This window comes from Diadema antillarum, unplaced genomic scaffold (genome assembly GCF_040938485.1).
Source record: "Diadema antillarum isolate AM-2024a unplaced genomic scaffold, OU_Dant_1.0 seq00000028_RagTag, whole genome shotgun sequence".
Taxonomy (NCBI): domain Eukaryota; kingdom Metazoa; phylum Echinodermata; class Echinoidea; order Diadematoida; family Diadematidae; genus Diadema; species Diadema antillarum.
This window is the reverse complement of record NW_027271144.1, coordinates 737,235-759,494: the sequence shown is the minus strand read 5'-3', so window position 1 is coordinate 759,494 and position 22,260 is coordinate 737,235. Positions and strand designations below refer to the sequence as shown.

The 22,260-nt window shown below is 38.0% G+C and overlaps 1 protein-coding gene across 1 annotated transcript in view; it reads right to left on the bottom strand.

Annotated features, from left to right (window-relative positions):
* Nucleotides 1-22,260, bottom strand: part of LOC139725229 (uncharacterized) — a 50,728-nt gene that overhangs the window by 2,309 nt on the left and 26,159 nt on the right. The window contains exons 11-22 of the mRNA XM_071636318.1: nucleotides 21,912-22,181; nucleotides 21,240-21,337; nucleotides 15,842-16,121; nucleotides 7,426-7,539; nucleotides 6,646-6,776; nucleotides 6,253-6,399; nucleotides 5,545-5,959; nucleotides 4,698-4,894; nucleotides 3,273-3,437; nucleotides 2,721-2,830; nucleotides 1,888-2,150; nucleotides 299-368 (exon numbers count right to left, since the gene is read on the bottom strand). Coding sequence (XP_071492419.1) covers nucleotides 299-368; nucleotides 1,888-2,150; nucleotides 2,721-2,830; nucleotides 3,273-3,437; nucleotides 4,698-4,894; nucleotides 5,545-5,959; nucleotides 6,253-6,399; nucleotides 6,646-6,776; nucleotides 7,426-7,539; nucleotides 15,842-16,121; nucleotides 21,240-21,337; nucleotides 21,912-22,181 — 2,260 coding nt within the window. The remainder of the gene's footprint in view (nucleotides 1-298; nucleotides 369-1,887; nucleotides 2,151-2,720; nucleotides 2,831-3,272; nucleotides 3,438-4,697; nucleotides 4,895-5,544; nucleotides 5,960-6,252; nucleotides 6,400-6,645; nucleotides 6,777-7,425; nucleotides 7,540-15,841; nucleotides 16,122-21,239; nucleotides 21,338-21,911; nucleotides 22,182-22,260) is intronic.

The following is a 22,260-nucleotide window of genomic DNA, read 5'->3' as shown; positions in this document are numbered from 1 at the left end:
TCAAAGTCAAGTCACACAAATTCATTGTTGCCATCACATTGAAAGAGAGAGCGAATTGCAGTAGGGGCAAGTATTCTAGATGTGAGAGCGCTAGTCCCGATTATTGATGCTCTCTTTTGTCAAAGCACATGGGTAACACCTGTAGTTGAACGCATAACTTCTCGGCGGTGCCGCGCATGACTTCAAAGGAGAGCGAGAGTTGTCTCTCCTTCTCTAGCACCTTCCTGATGACAGTGATTGATCACACAATACATATCGCTTTGAAAGACTTGAGTTTTGAAAGGGATTACAAACTTACTAAGTGTTGTCACCCAAGTACATGGAATGGTCCGAAGCTACAATTATGATGCACACGACAAGAGGCAAACCTATGTGGAATCAAGAACGTATGATACAGTTGATGATAAGGCGGTAGAAACTGACACGGCGAACATGCGTTTAGGACTCAACAGGTTCGTGCGAGCTTTCTTCAATGACACTGCATCTACTACCTCAACCACAACCACTACTACTTCTACTACTGCTTCTGCTAGTAATACTGCTACTACTACTACTACTACTTCTGATAATGATAATGATAAGGATACTAATGACAGCAACAAATAAAGATATCGGTAAAGATAGTATCAGTAATAGTAATGGTGTTTATAACAATGATAATAACAATAACAACGACAAAAGCAACAACAACATCAAAAATGATAATAATCATTTAACATGCAATTATTATCTCCCATTATAATTACGATTGTAATCAATAAAAACATCATACATGCTATCGTTACGAGAGTATTATACGATCTATTTTTATTAGTTATACTGTTATCATGCTGATCAGAATTATTTTGCCATTATCACTATCATTACTACTATTACTTCTACGAGTGGTAGTACTACTACTTTTACTGCAAGTAGGCCCCCTATTACTAGTAGTAATAGTGGTAGTAGTACTTTTGGAAGTACGTATAGTAGTAAAGGCAGTGGTAGTAGTATGTGACGTCATTCAGTTATTTTTCATTACATGGTCCTCTCACAAGGTCAATCATAACTGTATTGTTGTTAATATCGTTATATCAATCATAATCTATAATTGTATGACGGTTTACAGAGGAATATCCATGTTAATGATTATGGACGCTCAGTAAGGAATTTTTTTTAACAAAAACATATACATTATCTAATAATCTTATTCATAAAATCAATCATCTGCATTCTGCAAGCCCTCACCAAGGGATTTATCCGATTATATTAAAAAAGCGTTGGGCCATAAGTTCTTAGTTATTCCAAACTGCGAGCAGATCTTCTTCGAATATCAGTTTTTGAAGAGTTTATAGTAATGATGTTTTTTCCTGGAGAATATAATCCCAGAAAAGATGCATTTAAGAGAGGCATATGTATTGCACTATGCGTAATACTGGTTCACGACTATTCTCGAAATATCGCATGCAATCGGGAGAGGAGTCTCGACTATTGAAATAGTTAATATCATTCGATGAGTCAAACGTATCGTTTCGTATTTCAACACCAGACAAGTGCAGTAATGCCAACAGTTATGTTCTGCAAGAATTGACAGCAACTAGAGTATTGAGTGCGACATGATACTGAACTCTCATCATTGGGAAAATAAACTTCACACACTCTTAAGATGCGACAATAATGAATCTCTAATCAGAGAAACGAGAAAAAATTCCAAAGGAAAGAAAGAAGAAATATCTTTGCTATAATTTATGTTACAATCACCCGCTTCTTAAAACAAATGAGTTCTGACTCCGCCCGCAGCATCACATAATTGTAAACCTTGACCGTTGATTTGTGCTAGTGTAAAATTAGCTTTAGATTGCAGGGATTATAATGGATACAGGTAAGGAGACGGACTGTGTAACTTACCCCACGCACAGAGACAGGCCTTCAGCATAAACTTCGACACGTGGGCGTTGAGAACCTTGACGAAGCGCAGATACATATTGGCGGCCTCGACCGCCATCCAGCACATGGAAGCTAGGAGGAAGTAGTGAATGAGCAGGCCAACGATCACGCAACCCGCCGTAGGGTATCGTCGGTCGATTCCGATGACGAAGACGAAGTAGAGACCGAGTAGAGCGAGACAGAGGTTGAGTAGAATCTGTTGAGGCTGTTTGGTGCGGAGTTTCCTGGCAGTTAAGATATAAGAATAGAGTGCAAGATGGCATTGAGATTGAAATTGCAAATCTGAAAGTGGTACCCCCCCCCCCCAAAAAAAAAAAATACAAATATTGATAATACTATTGATAATAATAATAATAATAATAATAATAATAATAATAATAATAATAGATGAATAACTTTAAAATGGTGAAAATAAAATCGTGAAAACTTCTTCTGCAGTATACGAAATCTTTGTAGATACTTTTACGTTGAAAACCAGACGAAACGTGCTTAATTCCCTTCACTTTTGCAATAAGATTCTGGTAACGAACTGCAAATCCAGCCAAAAATAACTAGCATCGCCATAACCTGTTACATTGTGTTCCTTCATAGCGCTCACATGGGGTAAAGGATATTGTTTTGCCAGTTTATTTACCTTCACTAATTGCAATAGTATATAATCATTAATTCTCGCATTTGTCTACCACAACGAACGATGGCAAAAAAAAAAAATAACAACAAGAAGAGAATAAAGATGTATTGTGTATCTAAGACCGAAAAGGTCGATCACCACACCGAGGTCGCCGAATACCTACTTCATGCCCAGATATGTGACGATTGTGATGACGAGACATATGATAGAGATAACACAACCGATGATGCCGAGTACGTCGAGAACACGGTGCCCGATATCCCCAGAAATGTCCTATACGACAAAATAGATAGATAGATAGATAGATAGATATACAGATAGATAGATATACAGATAGATAGATAGATAGATAGATAGATAGATAGATAGTTAAATAGATAGAAAGATATGTGCATAAATATCATTAAATCAAACGTGATCTCGTGCAACAAAATAATACATTCAGGTTGATTCAGCACTATATCAGCAAACGTGATCTCGTGCAACAAAATAATACATTCAACACTATTATCAGCACCAAACACAGTAATAACAGAAGTCACTGACTATCAAAATGTGTCAGTCATGCCCTACTTTGGGTTGATTTGAGTCATTTAAGTGGCATATGTACTGACAAAACTCATCCTGATTGAAATTCAGATTCGTATCGATACATCGCAACATAATAACGGCGTAAGACGCCCCCCCCCCCCCTCACAAAAAAAGACGTTCTCACCAGAAGCACAGCGAAACTTGTGAGATGATCACAGAGGCAACGAATGCGGTCAACGTCGGGTAGATCCTCTCTTCGACACCCTTCGGATGACCATCGTCCTCCCAAAATCGTCTCCTCCCAAAACACACATGTCCGACCGTCCACCTGTTCGCCTTGCAACGTGACCTGCGTTAAAGCGTTATATGAAAAGAGTAAAGAGATTTGGACCAGCAAGGCATCTTCAGATTTGGACCAGCAAGGCATCTTCAGATCTCTGCCATCGCAATGCATCGCACTTGACAGTGTAGTAGATAGTGATCACAGACTTGATCTATTTCTATTTCTTTCCTGACGATTTTTGCACATTCCATGCACCACAGCGCGGCATCCTTTCACAAGTGAGATTGGTTGTTTCCGAAAAAAAGGCAAATAGTAAACTTGAAGAGATACATCACTAGCAGTAATATTCTACTTAGCGGAGCATCATGAGATGTACATTGCATACAAAAATAATGAATAAAGAACAATGGCTATGATATATATATATATATATATATATATATATATATATATATACAATTAGACAGAAGTATTGGAACAAGTTCACGCGGTTGACTGCAGGTTCATCCGTATTTATTGCTGCTCGGAGTTTCATGCCACCTCCATGAGGCGCAATCATCAGGCAATTCCTGATGATGAATTGCCTGATGATTGCGCCTCATGGAGGTGGCATGAAACTCCGAGTAGCAATAAATACGGATGAACCTGCAGTCAACCGCGTGAACTTGTTCCAATACTTCTGTCTAAAGCTCTTCCTCTGAGGATATCGAGCACTCTACATAGAAGGATAGAATCCCCAAATGTGTAAATACAATTATATATTCATGTATGCTTTAAAAAAATCCAGTGCACACATTTGTGTATATATTCCCAAACTTATTTGAGTTGCTGTCAAAGCAGAAAACGTAATTAAGCGGCTATGTAGTACACGATTTATAAATCAAATCTATAGAAAACTACAAATACCTCGTTGTCCTCGACTGGATATCGTAATCAGTATATGCAAGGGGTGATTTAGGGACAATGAGCAGTAAATAAGAACTGAGAAAAATATTTTTCGACCTTGTACAATACTGACTGTCTGACGTGTAATGTTCCACCTAAAATTGTAAATATACATCAACAGTTACCCCGAGAGTCAAGTATCGGCTGGATGGGTAAATATGTCGGGATCCGTAACGAAGTTTGTTGTTTCTGTATCTGATTGTCATGACACCAGACTCTTTTATCGTCCAACGTCAACATTTTAATACAATAGGTACCGCACTACCAGACCATATTTCTTCAACTTGATCTGAAGTACACTCTATATTACGCTCATGCACCTTACTGTAAATATGTTTCAGTGAATGACTGTTAATACCTTCCATGATTAATTGTACTCACATTACGTTCCAAGAATACGGTTTCCACTTCTTGGCCGGCTGGTAGCCCCTTGATTATGACACCCTCAACTGTAGCCGAAATTACACTCGTGCCAACAGCCAGGCGACGCCCCGGACCAATATCGTACTGTTGATCTTCGCTCTGAAACAACTTACTTTGCTTGAAAACGAAGAAACTGATGGGGACATTGTCTTTGTCTAGCAATAGAATGAGAAGATTTAGTTTGGTACATAGAATTACCGTTGGTACTCTGGAAATATAGATGTATCACTTTGTAAAGAAGGCCTGTTGACTCCTGGTATGAAGTCTATTCAATCGTGCTTCGATGTCTCATCATCGGGCTTTCTTTGTTGGACCAGAACGGCTCAATATTATGCACCCGTTTTAGGAAAGTGTGTTAAACAGACTAATGCATTTCGCAAAAAGTGAAGTGAGATCTTTAACTCGTGGAAGCTGTTACTATATAGCTTATATTCTGGAAGTCTATTCCTGTTCCTATAAAGTAGACGGATGTATTTGATTTCCAACGGCTCAAAAGAAAGCGAACAACAATATTATTCTCGTCTGACGACCTTTTCATGCAGCAATCTTAAACACAAGAATGCATCACAAATGAATAAGACACAAATAAATCCTCCAAAAAGGACCAAAGCGATCGATGCATTTCCTATGATACTGTTGCATATTCTTAAAGAAAAAATATTGCTTATCATCATCGATGCACAATTATCATTTCATAGCAACAACGGCAATAGATGAGTTTCTTCCGAAAACTTTCGATGCATATAACAATTAAGAAATTACGATAAAATCAATTGTAACTCCATTGAAGATGATAAGACAGTACAGGAGATATAAGGAGAAGACTTACCTGGCGGGAGGAAGTCCAATATGCCCTCTGGGAGGTAAATGGAAGCATCAATTTCAGGTCTCGGGATATCCTCCGTGTCGAAGTAAATCATAGTCCCGTTTTCTACCACTTTTTCGAAATACCGACTGTCTCCTCTGAAACCATCGTCCGAGAAAGCAGCAAACCCGAGACCCAGCACCAGCGACTCCTTGGGGAGTTGCAACGCCACCACCGTCAAGTTCTCACCAATTACAGTGAGATTGTTGCCAGGTCCCTCTGTCTGAAAGAGGGTAACCTGGTCCTCCAAGGCGTATAAGATCTGAGTTGGTGCTTCGAATTCAACCGAATCCACGAACTCAACGTTGTCAACAGTGAGCACATTGTCCACCACTCGTATTACGTTTGCGGTCACCTAAAATGTTGGCGGTGACGGGAGAAACAAAAAAGAAAAGAAAAGAATGTTGCGTATGAGATCATGTCGATAGCTTTTCATATTTTGTCATAGTTGGGATAAAACAAATAAAGGTTGATAAATTGCTAGGAGAATGCAATGATTAAATTATAAATAGCAGTTTTATTCCGAAAATACAGATATATAAATGATGCAAACTGGTTCACAAAATGTAACCAAGAGATGGAAATAAAATTGACAAACTGCAGGCCTAGATAATATACAGGATGAATCGTGGGTAGGCTTTCTTATACCTCTGAAGATGAGTTTCGAATGGCTACAATGTTGAAGAGAGCAGTTGCTATAGCAACAAGCCCATTGGCGTCTATCTCGTTGCCGCCTTCAGTTGCTTCTGCCAAATCGCTGGAATACGCTGTCACGTTCTCCGGAGTAACTGGAGCCTGTGAGAGAAGACAGATACATGTACTAGTAATAACTCCAGTCAATATTCGACATTACGTGATTCGTGATACTTCTGGCACGCGCTTCACACTTCACTCTATACATGCCACATGCCACATGCTACACATTGCACGCTGTCTACTACACGTCATGATCAAGCGTATGCTTTAATGTTTCACATTGACATTTCTACAGTAATTAGACTCGCCAAATGGAGAATCATAAGGCCACGATTTAAATCTCACCAGCGCTAAGTCTTGAAGAACTTCGTTCACGTCATCCTCGTCGGTGAAGCAGTCGGTGAACATTAGTTCTCCCCACATAGCTGGTGAGAGGAGATCGCCCATACACTGAAGTCTGGCGCGCGGCAAGTAAGCTTCAGACAGACGTAACAACCAAACAAAATCAAACCATAGTGGGTATTACCGTACATTCCAGGAGTAACATACTACTGAAGTGTATGCTTGGAATTCCGATGGGTACAGTAAACATAGTAAACCTAAAGCGTTGTACACAATGGCAGACAGAGAAAAGGTCTAACAGAGAATCTGAGTTCAAATCCCTGGACAATGTTTGACTAATGCCCTCTTTGATGGTGAATGTTACATCTTGAAGTATAATTGTCAAAATAATGGCAGTGCCATCGCCTGACGGCATGATGAAAGAGCTCTTGTCTCTTTTAAATTAATATCTATGTCAAAAAGCATAACATTACAGTCGAAGATATGTGAAAGTTATTTCAAAAATTAAGTTTTGTTGACTTCTCTCTTTTTTTCATATCGATGTACATACAGCACGTGATGTCACGAACTGCAATAGTACTCTCATCCAGCAATGGATGCACCCAAACTTCAAAAATTCGTATAAATTTCAAAGGGATAGTCCGATTTTCTTTAAACCTGATTGATGTGATCTACTGAAGATTGCCTATTGCTGCATCCACCCAATTCAAAGGTTTCATTCCCTTTAAGGATGAAAAGAATAACAGCCGTACTTTTAAAATGTAAAGTATTATTGTGGCTTACTATTCCTGCTGTAATCTTGACATGATTCCAGGCTGTCCGCAGTCTCGCCAATTGCTGTGGGTTCAAAGGTTAGGGTACCGAACGCCCCACTCACTTCAGAACGCGGGCAGGATGCTGTAGTAATTAATAACCGATGTAATTATAGTTACTTGGTGCAGGGTATTACTGATTCACTGAACTGCGTTATTGGTTTTAAAATCATTAAGTTGCAGAAGCCAACAAATCATAAGTGAATGCACAAAGGTGAATCAGCAACTTCTCACTACCACGCCCTACTATACTATACCAAATTGATCACCGCTTGGGCGTCACCAGGAGAGGTGCGTTTGGTGCGGACGCACCCCCCTTCCGACCAAAAAAAAAAAAAAAAAAAAAAAAAAAAATCACCTCTTCAGTCTGCGAGCGGCCTCAAGCTGGACGCTAGATAATTATTCTTGTTTGTTTGTTTGTTTGTTTGTTTTTGCTTTTTTATTTTGCACCAGGGACAACAAAATCGTGGGAAAAAACAATTCTCATCCTGGGCTCTGTCAGCACTGATTTTATACATATCTACGAGTATTCTACAGTGTTTACTATTCCTCGTACATCCGTACATCCGTACATCCGTACGGTCCGGAGCACGCACACGTTTGCATGTAGTTGTGCTACTTACAAGTACATTATGTAGGGTCTATGTACAGCACGTTACTTCTGACAAATCCATATTGATAATGCGAGCCCAATGCGAGTCTTAGCCTCATTAAAAAAAAAATGGAGGGCAAGTATATCATTTTGCCAACCCCCCATAATTCCCAAGACGAGAAGATTTTCTTGCTTTTTTGCCACAAAAAAAAGTTTACCCCCATAACAACATAGGAAGAGCAAGCATATTATATTTTTGCCCCCACCCCATATTGATAATTAGTGAGATGAGAAGATTATCTTTTTCTTGCTTTTTGACGGAAAAAAAGTTGCCTCGATAAAATGTTCGTGGGGCAAGCGCACCATATCTGCCCCACCCCACATAATTATAATTATAATTCCGGAGATGAAAATATTTTCTTCCTTTTTGTTAGAAATCTGTCCAATTATTTCACCCAAAGTGTGCACCAGATGGCAGGTTGCTGAATTTCAATTCTAAAAAAGCAAAGTCTCTCTCGTGTTGAGGGGGATACCTCTTCCCACACCTTCCCCCGTTCGGTCTATTTTCCATGGACTTAATTCACCTATAGAATGACAGATTTACAAATGTTTCATCGAAAGTGTGCACCAAATCTGTCACTTTACTTAATAACAACAAATGCAAAAGTTTCGTCGTGGGGGAGGGGATATTATCTCTGTTCAATTAACAATTAACCCTTTCCCAATGGTGTAGCCAAGGGGGGGGGGGCGGGGCGATGGGGCAGTCGCCCCCCCCCCCCCCCCAAGATTTTGACCGGGGACTTGAAAGGCGGAAAAAATATAATCGAAAATGGGAGACGAATCTTACCACCCTCCCATTGCCTTGTCCCTTCTATAGACTTTGTACACTGTGGGGAACGACAATTTCCGGATTTTCCACAAAAAGTGTGCTTTAGATCGCTTTATTTCAATTCTAAAAACTCAAAAGCTCCGTCGAGCGGGAGGGGGTATCCCCCCTCCCACATCCTTTTCTAAGCTCTACCTCACTATACTTTTTACATTACACAGAGTTGAAACACACTCGGAATAGGAGCCATTAAGAGCCAAAAAAAAACCGCTTTGTTTAAATTATTATTTTTTGGAGGGGGCTGCAAAAAATTCAAGTACACTGTTGTATTGCACTAAAAGTTTGCACCAGATCGCTAAATTTCAGGTCTGAAAATACAAAATCATTTTCGTTTGGGAGGAGAAATGCCCCTTATGTACACCTTCGTGTGCATGCTTTTTTTCTGTTTGATTGTTTAGCAGACAACGTTCATAATATTCAGTGTAAGAATTAATACAAGAAGGTTATTTAAATTACACCATTTTATAGGCAAATTGTTTAATACTGATTTACATCAAAATGTACTGCTACCTCAGTAGGATTGTTTCAAGTCGATAAAACACGCAAAAACCTGCATCAAATTGCACCATTTACAACATAAAAATGCAGAAAGTTCTCACCGTGGGAGGAAGACAACCCCCTCCCACAACTTAAACCCTCACTCTCTCCGCTTGCTCGGGCTCGGTTGCGTTCATGACATCAGTGTAAAAATTGATACAAGAAGTTTATTTAAATGATACCATTCTATAGGCAAATTGTTCAATAACAATTTACATCACAATGTACTGCTTCCTTAAACAAGTGGGACTGTTTCAAGTCGATATAACAAAGCAAAAACCTGCATCAAATTGCACCATTTACAACATCAAAATGCAAAAAGTTCCACTGTAGAAGGGGGACACCCCCTTCAACAACCCTCCACCTCGCTCCCTCCGCTTGCTCTTGCCTGGTCGCGTTCATGATTTTCGTGTTAATATTAAAACAGGAAGTTTACTTTGATGATACTATTTTATAGGCAAATTGTTCAATAATAATCTATATCAGAAATACACTACCTTAAACAAGTGGGACTGTTCCAAGTACATAAAACAAGCAAAAACATGCATCAAATTGCACTATTAACAATATCAATATGCACAAACTTTTCACCGGGGAAGGGGGACACCCCTCCCACATTCTCCCCTTGCTCACTCCGCTCGCTCTCGCTTGCATGGTAACATTCATGATGTCCAGTGTAAATATTAAAACAGGAAGTTTACTTCGATAATACTATCTTATGGGCAAATTGTTCCATAATAATCGACATCAAAATATATTGCTACCTTAAACAAGTGGGACTGTTTCAAGTAAATAAAACAAGCAAAAACATGCATCAAATTGCACCATTTACAACATCAAAATGCAAAAAGTTCTCGCGGGGGAGGGGGACAACCCCCTCCCACCCCCACCCCCCCACCCCCCCCAAAAAAATCCTAGCTATGCCAGTGCCCTTTCCCTGCTTGGTTCCCCCCCCCCCCCCAAAAAAAAAAAAAACAACAACAACAACAACAAGAACAACAAAAACAAAAACAAAAACAAAAAAAAAACCCAAAAAACAAAAACAAAAAACTCAAAGTCGGGGGATTGAGAGCTTCCTGAATTCCAAATGTCAGTCAAAAAAAAAAAAAAAACTCATGTTCATGTTCATGTTCATTTATTTTCATTTCCAACAAACAAAATAATTGGAAGTACAATGAAACATTCGTATAAACAGATGTCAGAAAATCAGTACCACAATGCGATCAACAGAAATAACATTGTAACATAGATACAGGTAAATTTCCAACATAGGTACAAAAAATAACTCGTGTCGCTGTGGTAAATGCATACACAATATTGCTGGAAATGGAGGGGACTGCTAAAAAGCAGAGCTTGTAGAGTGCAGTCCCCTCGTATATAAAAAAAAAAAAACACACACACACATAGTAACAAAAACAACAAAACAACAATTTCCCTAAGCGGAAAAAAGAAAAAAAGACAGACAAATACACACATACATTCACACATACCAATGCACATTGACAGACACAAGGCGGCTCTCTGTAAGGAAAGATAGATGAGAGGATAGAGATATAGTGAGGAAGGTAGTAAGTCCCGAAGTGGGCAAGAGGGGGGGGGGGGGGCAGAGAGAGAGAGAGAAGGAAACGATGGGTCATAACCAGGGCACTAGAGGCACAGAAGTACGGGCTCACTGATAAACAAAGTGTGTATAGTGACACTACCGAGCAACAACAGTTTTGGAAATCACAAATATATATATATATATATATATATATATATATATATATATACATATATATACACATATATATATAAAGAATGAATCATTATGCTGCATACGACATTTTTAAATATTTCTTTAACTTTAAAGAAAATGTATGAAAACTTAAAGCTTCTTTGATGTTATTATCAAGAGAATTCCAGAATTTTGGTCCAGAAAAAGAGAATAAGGATTTAGCAAAAACCGTCCTAGTCAAAGGCAAATGATATCCATGGGATTGACGGGTTGGATATGCATGAACAGTTTCATTCTTTAAAAACATGGAATCAAACACCAGGGGGAGAGAATTGTTGGTGAGTTTGTACATGAATTGTCCTAATTGCAAACGATAAAGATCATAAATTTTCAGAATATTATTTTCGTGAAATAAATTATTAGTATGACTTCTCCACGATTCGTGACAAATGATACGAAGAGCTTTTTTCTGTAATAATAATATTCTTTCTGTATAAGTAGAAAAAGTGTTTCCCCATGCGAGTATCCCGTAGTTTAAATAAGGTAGTATCAAAGTAGAATATAACATAAAAAGTACATTTTTGGGAAGATAAAATTTGACTTTGTTTATAATACCTATATTCCTTGAAATAACACGACATACAGAATCAATATGCAAACCCCAGGTAAGTTTATTGTCCAGGATCAAACCTAAAAATTTGATGGAAGAGACTTCTTCTATGACCGTGTCTTCCAGAAGAACATTTCTCGGTAAATTTTCCAGCGAATTACTGAACAACATACATTTAGTTTTTTGCAAATTTATTGACAGTTTGTTCGCTCTTATCCAATGAAGTAACTTCATTAATTCACTATTTAAAGTATCAATTAATCGATCGGGATCAGAATCAGATAAAAACACATTAGTATCATCTGCAAATAATAAGAAAGAGAGGATGTTTGAAGAATTTGACATATCATTGACATAAAGAGTAAATAAAAGGGGACCTAGTAAACTTCCCTGAGGAACACCACAGTCAACATTTTGCGTAGTCGATGCGTGACCGTTGATAAATACAAATTGTTTTCGATTAGTAAGGTAACTCGTGAACCACTCCAAGGCCTTTCCCCTGATACCATAATGTGATAATTTGTGAAGCAGTATGTTGTGGTCTATGGTATCAAAGGCCTTGGAGAGGTCCAGGAAGACTCCAATAGTATGATGAAATGTATCTATCGCTTTTGAAACCCTGTCAAGGAAAGTAAGGATTGCATGAGATGTGCAATGCTTTTGCCGAAATCCGAACTGATAATCAGAAATTATTTTATGAGTGTCCAAGAACTTCAAGAGTCTGGTGTAAACAACCCTTTCTAACATTTTCGAAACGGAGGTTAGCAGGGATATTGGTCTATAATTGGAGACATCTTCCCTTTTCCCTTTTTTATGGACAGGAATTACTTTCGAGACTTTCATAGCCTCAGGGACAACACCGTTACTTATAGACAAATTAAATACATGTACAAGTGGATCAACGATATAGTCAATAATATTTTTGAAAAGGACATTATCAATGCCGTCATAACCAGAGCTTTTTTTATTTTTTAAATTCTGAACTATATCTAATAATTCATTTCTGTGCAAAGGCATGAAAAACAATGAGCTAGGATTCGGGCCTTCTAAATAATCTTGAAAATTCAGATGAGTATGTGGAATATTTTGGGCAAGATTACTTCCTATTTGTGAAAAATACTGATTAAAGATATCAACTATTGAAGAAACATCATCAACAAATAAATCACCATATTTGATTGATGTAATACGGGGTTTGTCCTTATTTTTGTTGATAGCCATATTGATAACTTTCCAAGTATTTTGAATATCATGTTTAAACAAACTTATCTGATTAGTGAAATATTTCCGTTTCTCATAACGTAATATTTGTGTGAGGACGTTTTTATATGAAGTGTATCTATCATGAGATTGCTGGGTACGTTTAATTTTGTTAGCATAATACAAATTATTCTTTCGATTGATTGATCGCAGTAAAGACTTAGATATCCATGGAAGTCTAGGGGATCTCTTATAATTTCTAGATTTCTTTTTAACAACAGGAACATTCTTATCCATAAGCGATATTAAAATACTCATGAACGAATTATAAGCCTCATTTGTATCTTCGGTATTATATACAGAAGACCAATCCACATTACCGAGGTCGTTTTGCAATCTCTCTATATTTCCAGGTGTAACTTTCCGGAAAGTTGACACCGGGTCATTCATGGTAATGTCTTTCTGAAGGGGTATGTGAGTGAAAATAGGGTAATGGTCTGATAAATCTGAAAGAACAATACCAGAGACCGGTAAGGGGTTAATGTTACAAAATATATTATCAATAAGAGTTGCCGAGTGATTGGTTACTCGAGTTGGTTTGGTAATAAGGGGTAAAAAAGATGTGGACATCATGATATCAAGAAAAGATTGAGCAGTATTCATTGCTTGGAACTTAGATAAATCTATATTAAAATCTCCCATAATATAACAGTCTTTATTATGAAATACTGAATTATGGAATAAAATTTGCAAATAATCCAAAAAGTCTTGGGTGTTAGAATTAGGAGGTCTATACATCATGAATACAAGTATGTTTTTGGCATGGGCGACCTTGATTTCAACACATAATGACTCGATGACTCCGTTCATGCACATTAAATCTTTGTGCATAACATAATCAAGGTTTTGTTTGATGTATAAACCGACACCTCCGCCCATTCTATCGCGTCTACTATTTTCTATGAAATCATAGCCTGGAAGAGAATATGCGGAAGCAGAATCCTGAGTAATCCATGTTTCACTAAGACCTATTATAGAAAAAGATATATCATGAGTATTGTCCAGAAAACAACAAAAATTATCAAAATTCTTATTCAAACTCCTAATGTTCAAATGCAATAATGAGAAACAATCAGTAAGTCCGGTTAAGGATTTGAACTGATTCATAGTATAATACTTTGAACTTACATATTGTTCATGATTATCCTCATTAAATTCTACATCTGTTTCAAAAAAATCGAAGTCATAAACAGCAGGATACTCATCATTGGATTCATTAATTGTATATGACACAGGGTCTTGATGAAACATATCAAAAAATTCGTCGTCATTTAGTAAACTGAAAGCGAAGTTTTCAATTCGCATCATCTAAAATATATGAGATGAATGACAAGACCGAACTCGAGTTTCAGCGAGAACCATGCAGAGTGCGTTCGAGGGCACGAGGCGATGACCCAAAGAACAGAAGAAAAGGGATAACGGAAGAATGCGAGCATCGCTGCGGAAAGAATGAAGTCGGAATGGTAGAAGGGGGAGAGGGTAGTAGGAGAAGAATACTCGTTACATTTAGTGTCAAAACGCACCCCCCCCCCCCTTGAAAAAAAAATCTGGTGACGCCCCTGTTCTATGACATGTCTAATTGACGACAAGTTTATATAGGAATAAAATATGTAACCTTTAAAAGGAGGAGGGATGTTCAGATTTTTGAAAATCCAAATATGTGACAGTGACTGAGTGTCCTGTACGCTCTACAGTCCATGCTTTACAGTGTGTTCATGCCAGGATATCCTGAATATAGTTAGCTCTAAACGTGATGACAGAAAAAGCAATTCCCTACTTATTTAAATCAGCTCAAATAAACTCAGTAGGCCTTAACAAGTAGGTACATGAAGGCATGTTCTAATAATGTGATTTTAACGGATGAGTCGTCCTATTTGACTCAATACTAATGATTTTTTGCCACATCTTCAAATTGACAATACGAAATTAATTTCTTTCAACAACTTTTTAATCTAACGTGTTTTTTTTTCTCAGTTAAGTCTCATAAATTCTAGTCACACACCACTTTAAAGTTGTCGTGGAAGAAACGCAGCTCTAAGTTGGCATCAACGTCACATACCAAATACTAGTGATATCAAGATTGCGGTGGGACGTCACATTATTTTGATCACTTTTTTATCGTTAGAATCAAGACCGTAAAGGATAGTCAGCTGATTTCGCGAAACCTTTATAATTGTTTGCTTTTTATAGAAAGGTTCGCCACTGAGGTGTAAGTTGCCCATTTAGGTGTTTGTCTGTTATCGATATTATATATATATATATATATATATATATATATATATATATGTAATTATATATACATATATTTATATATATAATTATATATATATATATATATATATATTTATATATATATATATTTATATATATATATATATATATATATATACGTATCCGCGTATTCGCAGTGCTAGAATAGAGAGAGAGAAAAAAAAGAGAGAAAGAGATTAATACTAGTAGTGTGCTGTGGCAAACACGTCGTTAAGCATAATTTTGAAAATCCCAAAGAGATCCCTGTCTATACTGTATAAAAGACGAGCGAATCATCAATCTGTGGAGTAATTTGTCTTGAGATAAATATAATTTTTGTGTGTTATATATATATATATATAGTTTGACGGAGAAACAACACTACTATACTTAAAATGCAGCGCCTATCACGTACAAAACGATATATATATATATATATATATATATATATATATATATATATTTATTTATATATATACATACAAGTATTAGGCAGTATAGATATATTTATATGCCTGCTCGGAGGAACACTTACATGCACTTCCCACGACGAGACTATTGTCGACGTAATTACCGCTTGCCCTGCTGCTCTGATCGCCTTCAAAACTTGCGTAGAAATCCTCAATAGCGGTTGTGAAAGAGTTCATGAGGGTGGTCTCGTTTTCCCAGCTGCTACTGTTAAAGGACGCCACGTAGTCGATAATCATGCTACCGGGTCTGGTGTTGACGATCCGGGGAAAATCATCTGGTTCATCGAGAAGACTGTCTGACAATCGACCGTTTCCAAAATCTCCAAACAAAACAGCAGATCTAATCTGCATACGAGAGAGAGAAAGAGAGAGGGGGGGGGGAAGGAGTAAAGGTGACGGAAGAAAATTCAGGAAAAATATTAATTTCTGCTCTACGCGAAGGTGCAGAGAGCGATAACCTACCCTAAGTTGCCTTCGTTTTTCATCACTTACTCCAAACAATTCTCTTTTTGCGCTATACTGACGAGCACACATTAACCCTGTTTACTCTCAGACTAGAAATTCGACAGTCGCATCTCAAGTATTCATCAAAACAAACACTTACATAAAACAACATTTTTGAAAAAAAATAGTTTACACATCAGTCTTTCCTTTCTTATCTGTAGTACGTGTAAGGTATATTTCCGTATTTCTTCTTCTTCTTCTCCTTTTTTCGGGGAGGGGGGGGTGGTGGGTGGGGTATTGGGTATGGTTCTATATTCTTTTCAGGTCTTTGTTTTGGCCGGCATTAAAGTCAGACTGTGGCTGAAATCGTTTCTTTTATCTTTTATCTTTCATCCACTTACACATGAAAGATCGGATCGATGCTGCCAGACGTGTTTCCTGTCCCGATCTAATTGTTAAAAAACATTCTTAACTTTCTCTTTTTCATGGGATATCTGTTTATGAAATTAGTCATGGTTATCTTTATCTCGGACTAAATCTCTCCCGGGTCGTGAGATCATTGGAAACTGAATGAGTCCGTTTTATGAATATTCAAGAATTTTTTCTGAAGACCCCATGCCCGTTTTTAAATCACTGGACTCGCAAGCACGTTGTAGGCCTACATTATATACCAGTGTGTACCGTCCTTGTCGTATAACTGACACATATCCGGGCTATTTTGCCTTATTATCGAATAATTTTTCATTTTTGCTGAATGACTATAGTATTGTGGCACCCCTTTGAGAATTTCAATAATATCAATGCTAGGTGTGAATGAATGCATATCCATTATGTAATTACTATTCTGAGACATTACACACATAAATATTATATTCAAAATTTACACCGTGATACCAACGAAACGCTTGTGAATCTTGATGTACCATTGGAAATGTCGTATTTCTCCAAAAAGTCCTGTAGCATGCCTTCTTGTGATCCAAGTCTTGTTTTCGGGTCATTCATTTACTAAACTCATCAATTTTGTAATTATGGCATCTCCGTTCATTGACGAAACTATTTCAGCAACAACAACAAAAAAATCTCTACAGTTGTCCTTCAACAGCTTCAACAGCAAAGGACATAACAGCATCTGAAACTTATCAATACAACTTTTCATGAAGCTGTAAAGTTTACAAAAATACCACTCGACTATCTCGACAAACAACAAGGGCGAATTCACGACCGGGACGTAGCCCAGCAAAGTCAGGCGTCAATAACCTGCATCGTTTAATTACGAGCAACGTTTGACGTTCACTTTGACACAATTCAAATTTTAAAAATTCCAGCGCCAACTTAAAAAAAAAAATAGAACCGACGAAATCGTCTGCAGATCTTTAGATTTCTTGAGAGTTGTGGTGAGTGCACTGACGACACTGTATGTGAAATTTGCGATTACCCGTCTGAAAGTGTCACTGTTAACATATAGAGCCTTTGAATGTGTAATGCAGAGACTGAAATTAGTCAGTCATGTTGTGACTTCTTATAGCAATTGGAAATCTGAATCACAATGTTTGAAATCAGTGTAAATTATTGTAAACGAAAACTTTATTTGATATCATGGAAACATATAATTTTTTGTTTGTTCATTTTCCATCTGAGAAGATGGCTGGATAGCCCATATTCAGCTACGTTAAGCTGGTCTTCCATGGGGTCCAGTTGGATTTGAGGTGGGACCACTTCATCGGGCTAAACACCCTGCTCTTTACGATGAATGAATGAAGCGGGATCTTTTACGTGCATGAGTTGTTACTCTCTCATACACGGGACCTCCGTTTTATGTCCTATCCGAGGGACAATTGTACATGCAACTAATCTCACACCCAACAAGGGTAATAAAAGCCTCATCAACTACACAGTTGACATAATATTACTATTATGCACTTCCTGTATTTGCATCCGATGGTCTATATGAGCTAGACATGACAGATCATTTTATGATAAATTGTGCCTTCGGTGAAGGTAAACTTCAAAGTAAATAAGTTCAGCTTGTTCGTAGTTACAATACAGTTGACGAGGAACGATTACCGCGGAATATTCAAAATACTGCATGGATCCTGTTTACATAACAGCCGATCAAGGGACGATGTATAACATTGTTAAACACAATAATTATTCGATCACCATGCACAAATATGTAAAGTGCTGGTTAAACAAAAGGAACCTCTACGGATTGCAAGCAACATTTTGGTTCAGATAGTACCTCTACTTTTTCTCTCTGTATGACTGAATAACCTTCTATTTTAAAGCGCAGTGAAATGTCACCGTAATATTCAGACGAAACATGTTTATTTTCTTCTGCAAAGAAACCCGGTGATGTTGTTAAAAGTGTAAATAAAATCTTGTTTCTGTATCGCATGATTATCGGATAATAAGATGTATTATCCGATAAGATAATAAATTTTATGAATAAGAAGAAATGTATTATACTTGATTTTCTGGGTACATCATCATGTCTGAAGAAAACAGAAACAATCGTGAAGACTTATGTACTTATTGATAATAATGTCATTCAGAGAGTCAGTTATATGTGTGGGGTCATTCCACGAGACCGACATCAAAAATAGGCCCATGAGTCATACAGCCCATGAGTTATACGACTCAAGAGTAATACAGCCCATGAGTTCAACACTACGTACAAAAGGCTGACGAGACCGACACACGCTACACAACAAAAGCTCACGAGACCGATAGTACGCAAAGAAGGCTCACGAGACCGACAGGATAAACAGCACCATCTACATGTCAATTACAAGTATGTACCTGTACAGGGTGTTCCAAAAAGGGGAAAATTACATACTGGCGAGTGCAATTTCGTCACGTTGTCGAGCGAGAGATTGCAACTAATTGAACAGCACCATCTACATATCACCGACATTAAGTGTGTATTTCTACACGTGTGACTTTTATGGGGCAGTTCTGTCACGCTACGGGAAGCGCCATTGAAAGATCTTGAACCGTTCAGGGGGTGAGGGAGGGCAACACGACGGGGCACTACACTAGCAACTCTCCTTTTCCACCTCTTTATCTTCCTTCTGTCATCATCTGGACACCCTATACAAGTAATTGGTCTAAATGTGGCGCTGTTCATCCTGTCGGTCTCATGGACCTTCTTTGCGTATAGTGTCGGTCTCGTGAGCCTCTTTTGCCAAGTGTCGGTCTCGTGAGCCTCTTTTGCCTAGTGTCGGTCTCGTGAGCCTTTTGTGCGTATACATGTAGTAGTTTCGAACTCACGGGCTTATTTTACTCGATGTCGACCTCATGGGCTTAATTTACTAAGTGTAGAACTCGTGAGCTGTATAACTAGTGGGCTGTATGACTTATGAGCTATATGACTTGTGGGCTGTATGACTCGTGGGTGTCGGTCTCGTGACATGCACCCCATATGGGTGATTACCAGGGAGAACTGATAGATGAGAACCTACAACCTACAAGGGAAAGCTCATTATCCACATATTAAGAAACATAACTTTGTATTTGGCGGGATGCACGTATGATTTTATTTGTTAACAGTTATCTATCCATGTAAAGTTGAATACATGCCTATGTTAAAATTCCTTATTAATTCTGTGTTATGTTTTGCTGGGGAAAAATGAAAATAAATGCTTTGAATTGAATTGAATTGTTATTAGAATATACACATATATTTTTCCTGATTTGATTGATTAACGTACTCGTTATTCTATAAATAAATTATACAGTCACACTTTCATCATTGTAGGGTAGTTTTGGGGAAATATAGACAAACATTATCATATAATTGCAGCATCTCAAAAATATTTCTTTGATAATCGTTTAGTGTTATGTTCTCCACAAAGGGCCAGTGCCATCCCCTATTATCTTGATCGTTAAAATGTTTGTAGGTCCTAACAATTAGCTCATTATCTCTTTCAAGCTGTCAGGCGGCTTACCCTACTTCCATCCCCCCCCCCATGTATCAGTGGGCATTATTTCAAAGTCTAAAAAAGTTACACGTTCTAGATACACGATCTGAATATTCTCAATTGAAGTTGCCTATTTAAGTCCAAAACCAATTACTGCATACGAAGATATACATTCGTATAGCTTGCGTTAAATGTTACATTTTTTGATTATCTTTCTTGGAGGATTTAGCTTTATTTTCAGATTTATAGAGAGTTTAATAGAATGTATTTTTTGTTGTGTACTTGATATTTGTTTGTATTTGAGCTCTAAAATATTCCCTGTATCTTATTGTTATTCAGGTACGTGGACCTCTACCTGAGGTGTTCCAACCCATGATGAGGAAATAAATTCAGTTCAATTCAAGTCACTAGAGTATACAATCACACACACACACATTCGCAAATACGCAGTCAGGACTTAACTTTCATAGAAATACCTTAGACAACAGCAATGATCACTTATCTTAAAGGGGCATTCCAGATTTTCATAATGTCACATCATGTAGTACATAAATCGACAATTCCATGTATAGTTTTGTGGAATTTACTGTGGCCCGTTCTTGAGCAGAGAAACAATACTTTGAAAAACCTTAAACAAATTGCACTGAACAAGGATGATGACATAGGAGGTTCACATATTTCAGAAATGTAGCAGTGTAATTCCATCACAATACCGCTTGCTTGCGAGTTCACCTGTGTATAATCTATGCATGCCTTCTTCTTTTGTTCTGCTTCCTTGAGCCCCAACTCATGCATTCTTATGGTGATTCTGCCATGTCATCATCCTTGCTTATTGCAATTTGTTCTTAATTTTGAAAATATTCTTATTCTTCATCCCAAGTATCATAAATGCAGAAACTCGGTTCTCAGTATAACTAATTTATAGTTGTTCAAATGTACAAATTTGAAAATCATCCGGAGGTCTCCTTTAAACCAGTCCGCTATTATCAATATCTGTTGACATCTGACATTATCTCTGCACAGTTTGCACTTCGTTCTGTAGCCGATAATAAAGAAATTTCGGAAAATCCAACCCAAACGCAGCCGTTTAATTCCTTACCTCCTCAATATATCTGAAAGCAATCTCTGTCAGGGTTTCACTCCCAAACTCGATGTACTCCGTGTCATAGGTCATCGAAAATGCCAAAGTGGTCGCGTCTGTGGAAGTGGCAAAAGTTACGCATTCATCCAGCAGTGAAACCACACCAAAAGGCAGATGACAGAAGGCTTAAGAAAAATTACATTCATTTAAAAGAAATCGGTTCAAGATGTGACGCTAGGCGGTAGAAGAGAAACAATAAAGAGAAGTGTTAAGGAATTGAGGTTGAAAACAGTTGCTAAAAATTAAGGGGAGGGATAAGAAGAGTGAAATATTTCTAACGACGAGCGTAGACAAGGTGAACAAGATATAATTTCAGAACTAAACCTTGTGAATTGTTTCAAAAGAATTGGTCGTGTGCTTCACACTATAAAATGATACATTAGTACGTTTGTGTGTGGTGTGTGTGTGTGGGGGGGGGGCATGTGAGGGATAGAGAAGAGAAACGTATGCTTTCTATTTGAAGTAAGCAAAGTATTGATTGCCCTTGTGGGTGATATGGTATCTACATTGCCTCAATAGGTATGATGTCGTCTCACGGCTTTAGACGAGGTTCAGAAGTCTGATTCTGAAATGTGAGAGACAGATACTATTCAGAGAAGAATATATTAATCGGAGTCATCTTGTCCTTACCATTTAAGGCGATGAGAAGAGGTTCGGTCGAGACCGTTTCGTCCCTGAATTCTCCCCCTCCAAGTCCCTCGCAATGATAGTAACCCTGGTCTTGGGCCCCGAAAGTCTGAAAGTGTAGGACAGGCGAAGGGTTGTCAAACAGCGCCACGGTTCCCTGACTAGTGTGGCGCAGCCATTGTCTTTGCACCGCTCCCTCGATGGGACAAACGAAGGTGATGTTCTCTCTATACTGGATGGGCGCAACAACGATCTCACTGGTCACCTCTGGAGCTGTACACAGTGGATGTAAAAGTAATAGGTTTGAACATGTAGCTCCACAGTTAGAAGGACAGAGCAAGAGATGGGTGGA